The sequence below is a fragment of the Brachyhypopomus gauderio genome, chromosome 15, assembly GCF_052324685.1.
Source record: "Brachyhypopomus gauderio isolate BG-103 chromosome 15, BGAUD_0.2, whole genome shotgun sequence".
Taxonomy (NCBI): Eukaryota; Metazoa; Chordata; class Actinopteri; order Gymnotiformes; family Hypopomidae; genus Brachyhypopomus; species Brachyhypopomus gauderio.
The window spans coordinates 13444110-13458148 of NC_135225.1; the positions used below are offsets into that span (position 1 = coordinate 13444110).

The 14039-nt window shown below is 45.3% G+C and overlaps 1 protein-coding gene across 2 annotated transcripts; it reads left to right on the plus strand.

The window, feature by feature from the left end:
• Positions 1-1481: 1481 nt before the first annotated feature.
• lgmn (legumain) lies at positions 1482-10436 on the plus strand. Of its 2 annotated transcripts, none has more exons than XM_076974199.1 (14): positions 1482-1629; positions 2969-3116; positions 3318-3415; positions 4059-4140; positions 4371-4453; positions 4712-4787; positions 5467-5529; positions 5699-5765; positions 6579-6697; positions 6815-6904; positions 7203-7412; positions 8140-8310; positions 8477-8544; positions 9410-10436. In XM_076974199.1, exons 2-14 carry the CDS (start codon positions 2970-2972, stop codon positions 9450-9452), a joined length of 1317 nt encoding a protein of 438 aa, XP_076830314.1. In that variant the 5' UTR covers positions 1482-1629; position 2969; the 3' UTR covers positions 9453-10436. The 2 variants fall into 2 exon arrangements, with proteins under 2 accessions (XP_076830314.1, XP_076830315.1); XM_076974200.1 differs by lacking the exon at positions 1482-1629 and adding an exon at positions 1665-1797.
• The last annotated feature ends 3603 nt before the right edge of the window (positions 10437-14039 follow it).

Consider the following 14039-nt stretch of genomic DNA (forward strand, 5'->3'; position numbering starts at 1 on the left):
GCTGAGTGTGTCAGAGGCGTTTTGTGTTTTTCATTTCTATGCATCCCATCAGGACTTTGGTTTCCTTCAAGTAGACTGTGCATCCGTGCCCAGCACGGCCGTCACTGGCACAAGCCCCCACGGTGACCAGCACTATCATGGCCTTCAGACAGCGTGATCGACAGAGACAAAAAACACTGGTTTGTTTGTTTTTTATGATGACACTTTAATTTCATTTTCTAAATCTTTTGCCAAATACGGCCTGGATCACTGGGATTCCCACGGCCGCTTCATTGTCCACAACCATGTGAGAGATCTGATTGGTGGATTGATTTATTATCGATGATGAGGACGATGGTGACGAAGGTGACGGAGTCTGTCAGTGCAGCTCGCGTTCAGCTCAGAACGGATTGGTTTTGTCTATAGCCCATCGTCATTCTGGTTGTGTTTTTCAGGCATTGGTAAAAAATACCAGAGGGTATAGAGACGGAGACTTGCACTATGCGTTTTTTTTTTTTTTTTGTATTATTTTTATTTACAGTGATGCACTACAATCTCCAGATTATATCGCATTTTTATTTATTATACAGAATCTAAATTGCCATGCCTTGTGAATGAAAAATGCAATCATTGTGGGTTTTTTTTTTCTTCTAGCTTTCTTCTTTAACTTGAAGGCAGTTTTTACCGAATATAGTTATATATGAAAATATATTATGTCACTGTAATATATATAAAAAACAAAAAAAAAGTTTTGCTTCGAATATTTATTACTGTGGTTATTCTATTTACATTTTGTTATATCTTTTTCATTTACGGGACAAAATGGTTATATAAATGTATTAAGGACCATCGGTTAATGGAGCCGAGCTTCTAATGAACTGTTTAGCTGCCTAAAGTAAAATCTTTTATAAGATGGGGAAAAATAAAAACATGTTTTTAATGCTGACTGTGAACTGGTGAACTTTCGCATGTCTGCTGATCCGTGTTCTAAGGCTGGGTCACAGTCCAAACACCTGATGTGTTTACTACTGTACAGCAGGAAGTGGGGGAGCAGTCACGTGACTTACCTGCACGCGCGTGCTGGGTGTCATGTGACGCATGGCTCGTGGTAGCGCGCTGAAAATGGTTCCATCTTTAAAAGCGTTCAGAATGTTTCACACACAGCGTGATGGAAGAGAATCGGGTTCGCTCTAGCAGAGTGAAACGTCTGCAGTGGGTTTGGATGCATTATTTAGCTGTTTGTGTCGTTGAACATTGTAGTAAACACGTTCTCAGATAAAGGCAAAAATGGTCTTGGCTGCGGTTAAAGATTGAGGCGCGAGTGAAACTGCGCCTTGATCAAATGAAAACCCCTTCTTGTTGTTGTTTCCCCCATATGTTTCCCAGCTGTACTTCAATACTAACTACGGGTTTTTTTACAATCATACCTCGACTCGTTTGTTAGGTTATAAAACACGTCTTCCGTTTACTGCGCTGTTTCTCGGGGAAATTGAGGCACATGATCCAGCGTTGACGTCGTGGGTGTGGCCCCGCCCCCAGAGCCGAGGTCGCGTGCTGATTGGCTGTGGGGATGTTTACCTCGTCCCTGCTGCGATATAATCACGGTTCACACGGCGGGTCCACTGTACTTTATTAACACGGAGGAATCAGGTAAGAATACACATGGTACTGTGTTAACATGGTGGCCTTTTACTGCCTTATTCCGTCATTTTGTTTTATAAAGGAAATATAAATGTGCATAGCTAGATAATGCTCGATAGTTAGCGTGCTAGCTGCCTGGTTGTGTTGCGTCCAACACTGCCAGCCCAACCGACACCGGTAAGTCATCTCGCCCGGTCCTGCGCACTTCTCAATACATTTGCGAATATTTTTTGTTTGCTTCCTGCTGATTAAGTGTAATTGACCATTTAACGTGATCTAGTAAACGTTAGTCTCTAATGCGTTTATTATTAATTTACAGCTGAGTCCTAGCTAATTATACAGCGGTGCGTGAGCTACTCGTGAAGAACACAATTTGATAAAGTAGCTTTAAAATAACGTTAATGTAATGTGTGTGTACTGGTAAGAGCAGCGATAATGACGCGCGCTCACGTGATCATGGTGATGATCAAGGTGTGTGTGTGTAGTCACTGGGCTGGGACCTGACGCGTGTGTTTGACTCACTCTGATTACAACACACTGATTACATTTGCTCTAATCCTTTCTAAGACTGGTCCTCTCCACGTCCGTAGGGTTAACAATCATCATCTGCCCATGCAAACGGTAGATTATGATAGTTTTTTTACCTCGACTGAGCGTGTTATATACACGTACTATAGGTGTAGCCAGGCTGTTATAAAGCCCGTATAAATCAAACCTGCTCCATGAAAGAAACACTGCACTGCTGGACATGCAAGACCAACTGCCGTCAGTTAACGTCTGAATTCAGACACCTGACTAAAAAGGGACAGGAGCTTATAGGTACCCATGTAGAGTAGATGGGCCCAATAAACTAGTCACTCGGCATGTGGGTTTCACGCTTTGAGGTGGTTAAAGAAAGTGCCGAAGCCGTGTGTGTATCTTTGACCAAGCGTGCCGCAGTAGCAGGGCACGACCACCCCAGTGGGTCCTTGGGGCCACCGGACCCCTCCCACAGGGGTGCCGAGGAAGCCGGAGACGCACAAGGCCATGTTGATCCACGGCGCATGCGCCGTGATGGAACTAAGTAGGGCCATTACTGGCGTCCCCCCAGGCACTACAATGAGGACGAGGACCTCCGCCCCTATTAGTGAGGGGAGGGGACTGTTTTTCATAGCTGATGAGGACTGAGAATTGGACTTTAATTTGATTTGTGATGTTTTATGAATGTGTGTTTTATTCTTGGTGGTTTAGAATAATGGATGTATGTTTTATTGTAATGATGTGAAATATGATTAAAGTATGTTTTGTTCGGGAAAAAAAAACAAAAAAACTTTGACCAAACCATGCCCTATTGCCCTCCATGGTCCAGAATGGCAGTGTCGTGGCCCGTGGTCGCAGCGGTGTTCTTGTGTCTGGGCTTGGAGCTGAGCGCCTTCCCTGCGCAGGAGCAAGGCAACGGCAAGAACTGGGTGGTCATCGTGGCCGGGTCCAACGGGTGGTACAACTACCGACACCAGGTGAGAACACCTTATAACTACATTGTACCAAATTCACACTTGCACCAAAAAAAGCAGTTTAAACGTTGTTTAAGAAAGTTCAAGGCGATTAATTATTGAGAGAAATTTGTCTGTGTACCAGGTGCTGTGAGTGGCCTGTTTATTACCGTTATCAAACTTTACTTCAGGTAACCTTCTGTTTGCTTCATTTGCATGATGTAGGCTGATGTCTGCCACGCCTATCAAATTGTCCATAAGAACGGCATCCCTGATGAGCAGATTGTGGTGATGATGTATGACGACTTGGCCCAGAATTCAGAGTGAGTAGTTCGTCTGTAACCAGCACCCAGTGTTTATGGATCTGAGACCAGCAGGGTGTGTACGTGTTGTACTGCAGTGGTTCTTCTGCCTGGTCCGACCCAGCGTGCCCGCTGTGTTCATGGTTGCTGGGATGATCGGGCTGCGTTCTTTTTCTGTGCCCACACACTCGTGCACACATGCACTCGTAGAGTCTTATTTCCCCACTTCTGCTTTGAAATGGAAGTCACAAGAAGCTTACTTTGTTTTTTTGAATATGAAGTGCAGAATTGCTTTATCACAAATACAGAGAGGGTATGAGGGAGACATTTATAGGGATATAACAGTACTCAGTGCATTAAGTCAGCAGCTCGGTGCTTCTGAACATGAGGGACTGATGGTATCTGCTCTGAGCTATCAGATGTCCTTTTCAGCACAACACGGTTTTCCTTTAATCTTCATGAGCTCCCGTTAAATAGGCCAGACTGCACATCTGCATCTCTGTGTTTGCTTGGAGGTTATACAACAGTCCAGTGTTTTTGTGTACTGGACGCTGCCTGTTCGCCACGCATGTGACCCGTTCTGTCAGTCACGTATTAGTTATCCTGTGTGTGTGTGTGTGTGTGTGTGTGTGTGTGTGTGTGTGTGTGTGTGTGTGTGTGTCAGGAACCCTACTCCAGGAGTCGTTATCAACAGGCCCAATGGCTCAGACGTCTATAAGGGCGTGCTGAAGGACTACACTGGTGATGTGAGTTTCACAACGTACACACTCTGAGTAGACACAGCTCATGACTCTGCTGTTGTCTTCCTGGCTTTTAAAACTCAGTTTGTAATAAGTTGTAGCAACCTAAGTACATTAATGATCCTGTGCAAAATGTATGTAACTATGTAGTAAAATATATAATTTTTTATTAATCATTTATATAACCAAATCTAATGTTAGATTTGTATAATGTGTGTGTGTGTGTGTGTGTGTAGGCTGTGACTCCCCAGAATTTCCTGGCTGTGTTGAAAGGTGATGCAGCGAGTGTGAAAGGAGGATCTGGAAAAGTGCTAAAGAGGCAAGTGTAGCACAAATCTGGTCATGTTACGTTTTCTTCTTATTTACTATTGTTAAGGAAAAAAGTGTGTTTGTTTTCTGCACTTATGCTGGGCTGGGGACACTAGGTAGTCCACTCCTCAGTGTACACGTGTGTGATGTTACAGAAGAGGACTGCTTGTTTTGTGTGCTGTGTTTTGAGCTCCTCCCTGGCTAAACCAGTTTCTCCGGGTCGTGTTCTTTTTTTTTTTTCTCTCTGCATCTCTGTTCCTGGTGGCAGTGGGCCAAAGGATCACGTGTTCGTCTACTTCACCGACCACGGAGCCCCTGGTCTTCTCGCCTTCCCCAACGACGACGTAAGCGCTCTGTGACTTCCTCCGCTTGCTTGCCTGACCTGTTTTTTCATTAGTTAAAAAACAAACACTATGCAGCACTTTTGAAATTAAATGCGCACAGGTGCATGAGGAAATTCCCATCACAAGACGTGCAGAAGTCCCCTAAAGGGCTTTTATCTTTTGGGCCGTGAAGATCATGTAAACGAAAGCAGACCTTCCCCAGTGATGGAGTATGATTTTGTGTGGGTGGGTCTCACCACCAGGGTCTTCTCAAACGCACCTGGTCCACAGCATTGGCTCTTTGAGGTCCTTCACGAGCGGGGCCAGGTGTGTTGGAGCAGGGGACATGCAGAACGGTGTGCAACACAAACAAAAAAACTAACAGTAACTAAATAACTAATTTGACCATTAACAGTAAACCAGGTTTTGCGCATCAGTTTAATTCACTCTAACTCTTTTCCTTTATGAACAGGATGTTAATAAAACACAATGGATAATTAAATTGTGGTGTCCGGTCAAGGAACTTCTTGGACTTACTGTAACAGCTTCTGTGACTATATCACAGGATTTGAGTCAGCAATGTGTGCGTATCGTGTGACTCAGTGATGAATCTTTTGCACTGACTTTGTGGGCATGTGAAGCTTTCGGTTCTTGTTCTGTGGTCAGCACGTGCTACAACACATCTCCATCCTCTCCACAGCTACTCGTCAACGACTTCATGGATGCCATCCAGTACATGCGCAAGAACAAGATGTACAAGAAGGTGACTAGCTCCACATTTCCTCTTCTGGTGTTTGGGGACGGGGGGGGTTCATGGGGCTGGGGGGGTTCATGGGGCTTCGATGGGCAGTATTTATCATGTTCGACTAAATTAATATAATTTTGAACATGCACTCTTCCACTCCTTCACCACCTCACACACACACACACAGATGGTGTTCTACATCGAGGCGTGCGAGTCTGGTTCGATGATGACTCCCCTGCCTGCTGATATTGATGGTGAGTTTCGTTAACACCCCCTGATCTGACGGTCCACCACACTGTACCAGGTTGGTGAGAGAATCAAACATCAAAGAAGCCTCATCTTCACAGGCTAAATATCCCTGGAAATAAATCCCAGTGCTAAAGTGTGGTGTAGAACCGAGAGATGACGACAACAGCAGCGTAAAAGCGTAGCGTGAGCACTGTTGAGCACTGTCCACCTGTTGTGGTGTTTGAGCGCTGGTATTAGGAAGTGTTTGTACCAGTTTCTGTGAGGGGAAAAATCCATCACATTTCCATTGTTGTCGGATTCAGTTTCCTTTCAACGCAATGTCTGTGTGGTTCTGGCTACTTGTGACAAGGCCCCATGTGTGGGCCAGCATTCACACTGTTGGTGTATTACACTAAAGCCCCAACCCTCCAACAGCGCCCCCTGCTGTCTGCATTTGGGTCATATGCTGTCGTGACACTTTTTACACACGTGGCCACTTGGTCATCTGATCACCGGATGACCTGTGGTTGAAATGTGCAGAGTCATGAACAGCTCATGCTGATTAGTGCTGTGTCCGGGACAGAGGTCACAGGCTTTCCTGTTATTTATTTGTGGCCATTCAGCATATATCTGAAGCTTTTAAAGTTGGTGCAGATTTTCTGTGGTGAACACTGGTGAGTGGAGAGATCTTTGGAAAGGAGAGAAATTGAGCAATAATTCACTAGAATGCAGAAATCTTCCTGATGTTGTCTGGAAGCTTATCAGTCTGAACAGGATACACCATGTCCACACAGCCAGGGCGTTACTCTTCTTCTTTTTTTTGTCTCTTCAATTCTTAGTTTACGCCACCACCGCTGCCAACCCACAAGAGTCATCTTACGCCTGTTACTATGACGAGAGCAGGAACACGTACCTTGGAGACTGGTACAGCGTCAACTGGATGGAAGATTCAGACAAGGTGTGGCCCTTAGCAACGCTGTGGGTCTACAAATACAGCCTGCATGTGTGCATGGCTCAGTGCATTATATGTAGTATATCTCCTTACTCTGTGTGTGTGTGTGCGCGCGTTTTACAGGAGGATTTGACACAGGAGACCCTTGCTAAGCAGTTTAAGATAGTCAAAAGCCTCACCAACACCAGCCATGTCATGCAGTATGGAAACAAGGTAAATTCTACACACATACATGCACAAGCACATATGAATACTTGTACACGTATAGATACGCATACACACACACACACACACACACACACCCCTGTTAATTAACACAGGCTTTTGGCTTTCAGAGACCTCAACTAATGTATGGCTGACACACACACACACACACACACACACACTGCAGATAGACACCAACATATGCTAGAGCAGTACAAAAACTCACTAAGAGAACTTGGCTTGTGTTAACTGGTGTGTGTGTGTGTGTGTGTGTGTGTGTGTGTGTGTGTGTGGGTGTCCGTCCCAGACTCTGTCTCACATGAAGGTGATCAAGTTCCAGGGTAACACTCTGGGTGGTGCCAAGTTGGCTGAACCGGTGTCGTTGCCACCAGTTACCCAGCACGACCTCACACCCAGTCCCGACGTCCACCTGTCCATCCTGAAGAGGAAGCTCATGCAAACCAATGACATCGCCCTCGCCAGGGGATACCTGATGGAGATCAATGCCCACATGAAGGTGCGGGCCAATAGAGGAACTCCTCACACGCAGTGCAGCCATTAAACGGGCACAGCTGGTTTATAACCACTATAACACTTCATAACACAACCTTTCTGTTCCGGCTCATCACGCTGCTAGAACACCATTCCTGGCATTTCCACAAGCATGCCAAGATGTTTCCAGTCCTTCCTGCTATCCCATAGGGATTTTGTTCATAATGTCGCAACATGTAGCTTGGAGTAGCCCTGCTGTCACGTGAAGTCATTCTAGAACGTTCTTTCCCAGAGCTGGCCTCGCCAGATAAGATTGCCACTATTGACCTAGCAACAGGCCAACTGAAGATATGTTTAGGCTGGTCTAATTTAGCATGTGACTGGATTTGTTTTACATGCGATAGTTAACCTGTGTAATTAGGATCTTTTGCACTGTGTCTGTTGTTAAATGCTTCCCAAAGGCAAAAGACGTGTGTGCACCTCGGTGGCTAGCTACCAGCATCTGTAGAATCAGCTCTGTAATCAGATCCTCTGAACAACAGAGTTCAGATTGATATGGACAGAGTACATGACATGTGAAATCAATCAATGTGAAATGATTATCGGAAGAGATACGTTGGTTGGTTAAATGCAATCCGAAGCTAGGCTATGTTTTAAATCTGGAATAAGCTGGGGTTAGTTAATAAGGGTTAGGAACTTGAGTCTTGCATTGTTTTGGTGTAGCTTTATGTTAATATGTTGTGGGTGTGTAGGTGCGTCAGCTGCTGGCGGACACCATGCGGAAGGTGGTGGAGAAGGTGCTTGGAGAAGGCCCGGAGGTCCAGAAGGTCCTGGACGAACGTCAGGAGATCAGTCAGTACAAGTGCTACAGTGCCGCCCTTACGCGCTTCAAAACGAGCTGCTTCAACTGGCACAAGCAGGAGGTGCAGTCCACACACACACACACACACACACACACACACACACACACACACACACACACACACACACACAGCACCCTCAATAGTATTCACTCTATACAGTCCAAGAGTATAGTAAAGTGGAGATGGTACTAAGATGTGTGTGTGTTGTGTGTTTGCTCTTTTACAGTACGAGTATGCACTGAGGCATCTGTATGTGCTGGTGAACCTGTGTGAGAGAGGACATGAAGCAGAGAGGTACCGTCCCCACCCTCTCTACACCTCCACCTGCCCCACCCTCTCTACACCTCCACCTGCCCCACCCTCTACACCTCCACCTGCCCCACCCTCTCTCTACACCTCCACCTTCCCCACCCTCTCTACACCTCCACCTTCCCCACCCTCTCTACACCTCCACCTTCCCCACCCTCTCTCTACACCTCCACCTGCCCCACCCTCTACACCTCCACCTGCCCCACCCTCTCTCTACACCTCCACCTTCCCCACCCTCTCTACACCTCCACCTTCCCCACCCTCTCTCTACACCTCCACCTGCCCCACCCTCTACACCTCCACCTGCCCCACCCTCTCTCTACACCTCCACCTTCCCCACCCTCTCTACACCTCCACCTTCCCCACCCTCTCTACACCTCCACCTTCCCCACCCTCTCTACACCTCCACCTTCCCCACCCTCTCTACACCTCCACCGTCCCCACCCTCTCTACACCTCCACCTTCCCCACCCTCTCTACACCTCCACCTTCCCCACCCTCTCTACACCTCCACCTTCCCCACCCTCTCTACACCTCCACCTTCCCCACCCTCTCTCTCTACACCTCCACCTTCCCCACCCTCTCTCTCTACACCTCCACCTTCCCCACCCTCTCTCTCTACACCTCCACCTTCCCCACCCTCTCTCTCTACACCTCCACCTTCCCCACCCTCTCTACACCTCCACCTTCCCCACCCTCTCTCTCTACACCTCCACCTTCCCCACCCTCTCTCTCTACACCTCCACCTTCCCCACCCTCTCTCTCTCTCTCTCTCTCTCTCTCTACACCTCAAATGTAATAAATGTTTATAATAAATGTTTGAGTTTAAATGATGTCCTCTCATCTCGTAGGATCATGGATGCCATTCAGGATATCTGCTTCTTCCGACAGTAAAGACGTGTCCACTTAGTGGGCCGCACGGCTGTCTCCACTGCTGGTGGCCTCATGATACATGATCATGATTTTTGCACAAAGGAATCAAATTTGAGCCTTTTTACATTTTTTTAATCAATTTCTATCACACTATTTTTTGCTTTCATATTTTATAATTTTTGCTGAGCGATTGTGTGGAAGTGAGTTTGTACTGTTAAGTGAATTTATTTCTTGTTGTGAATGGGAATATTTTACTATGGATATTGGAGGAGAGAGCTAAATGCTAAGCAACCATTGAGGCTAAAATGACTGTAGCGATCACTGAATTCACTAGAGAGCCATCATAGTGAACACTCACTTGCACTGATTCTCTCTCTCACTCGCGCACACACACACACACACACACACACACACACACACACACACACACACACACACACACACACACACACACAGACTCTAAAATAACTATTTTAATGGCCCCTCTGCTGTGTGGGTATTTCAGTACAGGTCCTCACCACAGGGGGGCAGTCTGACGTGATGGAAGCTTTTCATACGTCTCCTTGTAGGTTTCTCATATACTCTGTGTGCTTGTGAGCCAGCTGTTTCTGTGAAGATACCCAGTTTCCCTATAACTGTTCCCACTAGAGTTTTGCATCACTGCTGGGTATCTTGTGTCATACTCACTAAAGACTGTTTACTAGAGGCTCTGTGTCTGCGCTAACCTGCAGACCACTACAGGTGCACTTCAAGTCCTTGCACAGTTGAGTTTCGGTAAAAACTGAAAATTATGTAACACTTTGAATCCATGCCAGACCTGCTACATGTATTACTACTGGTCAGACAGAGGGGGCAGCAGTGAGCACAGGCGCTGACCAACAGGTCGCCACTGCCTCAGAACTGACAGGCTCTAAACCACAGCCGTCTGACAATCAGGTTATGCTGCCTCTTCAGTGAGGATGGTCACTGATTCAAGAAATAAAGTTAAAGATCATTGGAAATGTACACTGTATGATTTTGGTTCCTCTCCAGCAAAGCATGGTGATAATGTTGAAAGCTGAAAATGCATATACTTGGGTACATGCATATGGGTCTACACAAACCCCATCAAAAATGGCAGGTTTCTACATGTCCAAATGTTCCACCTTTTAATGTGTGTAAAAATGTAGGCAATTGGAGGCATTAAGGTAAATAAAAATAAGCTTACAATAACCTCATTGTATAAGGATGCATAGTCTTTTATAATCAGACATTGGACACTTAAGTTCATACTCATATTAAATAGCAATTGGTATACTGCTATCAGTTTAATTGACTGGTTAACCCCAAATCAAGTTCAACTGTTCCTGTAGGGTTTTCCTGTTGAGTTGGTGGTATCTAAGAGCCTTGATTCCCCAAGCAAGAAACAGTTTGCCTAGGGCTTCCCAAGCATTCCCAAGCATTAGGTACACCATGGTACACGATGGAGATCAACAACCACTGAAGAAAACGTGGCACAGCAGTGACGTTGCCAAGAACAAGAAATCTCCTAAATGGATGATAAGACAAGTCTGGTCAGGGAGCCTTCCAAGAGGCCCGTGGCAACCTTCACGGATCTGCAGGAATGTCTGGCACGTACTGGTGCTCCCTCCGTGTGACACTCATGTGATGATCTCCTGTAGTCTTCACAGAAGAGGAAGATGGAAGTCTTCGCTTTACAAAAACCCATTTAAACCCAACCCTAAATCTACTTTTGTACACAAAGATGCATCTGATTGTGGAAAGGTTTTAAGGTCCGGTGAGACCAAGAATGAACTTTTTTGGTCATAAATTGAAAAGGAATGTATAGGGCCCAGACGCACATACAAGAACAGCAGAAACGGAAAGCCATTCCCATGATGCTTTGTGGCAGTATTCCTTCAGCCACAACTCTTGTTTTTTGTGGAGAGGAGCATGAACAGCTACAAATTCCAGTTTAGTACAAAGATTTTCAGGCATCTAGAAAGATCAACAGAGCTGTCAACTTTCAGCACAATAACCCAAATAAGACATCTAAATCCAGAGAGGAATGTCTTCGTCAGGTTTTTCAAAACTATCTGGATTCAATTTGTCTAGATAATAAAATGGATAATTTACATGTCTAGGATCAAATTGACCTCAATTATTTTGTCCCAGTTGTACAAATTGATGTACTGAATAATGCTGATCCTGGTATCTGTAGATCAGTATTTAGAAGTCTTTGTACTAGATATTAACTGACACTTGCTGGACAGACATTGGTGTCTTTTGAATGAGAGATTAACGCTTCCGAATGGCCCAGTTTGAACTTAAACCTGAATCCACCTGAAGCTCTGTGGGGTGACCTGAAGAAGGGCTATGCACAGGAGAAACCCTGGCAATGTAATGGATCTACACAAGGCTACTGCACTAAAAGCAAAATGTGCTTCAACAAATATTAGTGTAGGGGTGTGTATGATTATGCAAACACTTACGTCCATGTTTTTCACTGCTAAACTCACCAGACGTAGCTGTGAACCAGGAGCCCGTTTTTCATTTAAACCACATGTGTGTGAAAGCCAAACCCAAGTTCAGTGTGCAGGAGTGAAGTGTCTGTTACCCTGAATATTCAACACTAGCAGGGAGGGAGGCAAGGACTGCTGCAGGACACAGCCACTGGTCCTGTTCATAGATCACTGGTCCAGTTCATAGGCTGCTCATAGGCCACTGGTCCTGTTTATAGGGAAGTTTTTATACAAACTGGCAGGTCAGTGTACTTTCCACAGATGTAGAATGTTTCTATAATAATGTTACATTCTAAGATTCCTCTCAACATTTATTAATTTAAATAAAATTAAAAACAATTAATGTATAATTTTTTTCATCTGACACCTTTGCTGGCTGGCACTTGTATAATGATGTATGCGATGCAGGACTGTCCTGCATAAAGATCTTGGCCTTCAGGAATGCTACTGATGTCCTCTATAACTGCTTGAAGAAAGGATCTAGAAGGATTCTAGAAGCTGGCAGTAGGTATTGGAAACTATCCTCGGTGAACTATCTTCAGCCCAAAAAGGTCCAAATAGCTCATTGTTAACATTAGCAGCCAACAGTAGTACTTTTCCAGTACTAGCAACAGACAAGCCCATCTGGCCCATCTGGAGTCATTTAATCTGTCCATAAACCCTTTGGGAAATCTGTATATAATCTTCAGGTGTTTCTGGCCCAGTCATGAAGCTCGTCTTACACTGTGGTGGTTTGTTGCCTTAACCGTATCTCTGAGCACTCAATCTGAAGTTCTGGACACTCCTGAACGTCTCTGAAACATGGTGGTACCAGAGTCTAATGGGGTTTTTACACTTTATGTTTCTCAAGTCTTTTGCTATCAACTTGCACCTTCTCCATGTGTTTTTCTTTCCTGTGTTGAGTACTCATAACAAAGCATTTGCCCATCTAGAGGTCATGCCTCAATAGTGTTGTAAGAGCAATAAATAATAATGGCATGATGTAACCTGTTCAGGGTTCTAGATGTTTATAAGTGTGTAGAGTACCTTGTAGCCTTTAGGGGGCTGTTGGTGTTGGTGCGAGGAGTTAGAGGGAGAGAAGAAGACTGACGGAGTGTGAGCGAGAGAGTGAAGACGAAGAGCCAGACTAGCCGTTAGCTACTACTAGCCCACCAGTTGTTCTTCATTAAAAGCGTTATACTGAAAGCCATCCTTTAGTCTACCCTGTTGTATTTGAATACTAGCCTTGCTACCGCCACGCCACCGCCACGCCACCTGGACTAACCCATGGCCCGAGAACTGGAGAACAGTCTGGTCCATCAGCAGAAATCAAGATTCATCAGACCAGGCAACGTTTTCCAATCTTCTATTGTTCAATTTTGGTGAGACTGAATTGTAGCCTCAGTTTCCTGTTCTTAGTGGACAGGAGTGGCACCCGGTGTGGTCTTCTGCTGCTGTAGCCCATCTGCATCAAGGTTCTACATGTTGTGCGTTCAGAGATGCTCTTCTGCATGCCTCGGTTTTAACAACGTTCTATCAGCTTGAACCAGTCTGCCCATTTTGCTCTGACCTCGGGCATCAACAAGGCATTTGCGCCCACAGAACTGCTGCTCTCTGGATATCTTCTCTTTGTCGGACCATTCTCTGTAAACCCTAGAGATGGCTGTGCGTGAAAATCCCAGTAGATCAGCAGTTTCTGAAATACTCAGACCAGCCCATCTGGCACCAACAACCATGCCACGTTCAAAGTCACTTAAATCACCTTTCTCCCCCATTCTGATGCTCGATTTGAACTGCAGCAGATCATCTTGGCCATGTCTACATGCCCTGAGTTGCTGCCATGTGATTGGCTAATTTGACATTTGCGCTAATGAGCAGTTGGACAGGTGTACCTAATAAAGTGACTGGTGAGTGTACATCTGGATGTCATGCCTCATTAGTGTAATATACATCTGGATATACACACTGGAACAAACTGGGGGAAGGGGGATCTAGGGGGAGTGATGGAGTATTCTTTGTTCCCCAAACTCAACTACAAAAAAACAGAACATATGTAATTTGATATAGAAAAAAACAAATAAAAAACAACAAAGAATGTTACACACATAATGAATGATGACTAGGACAG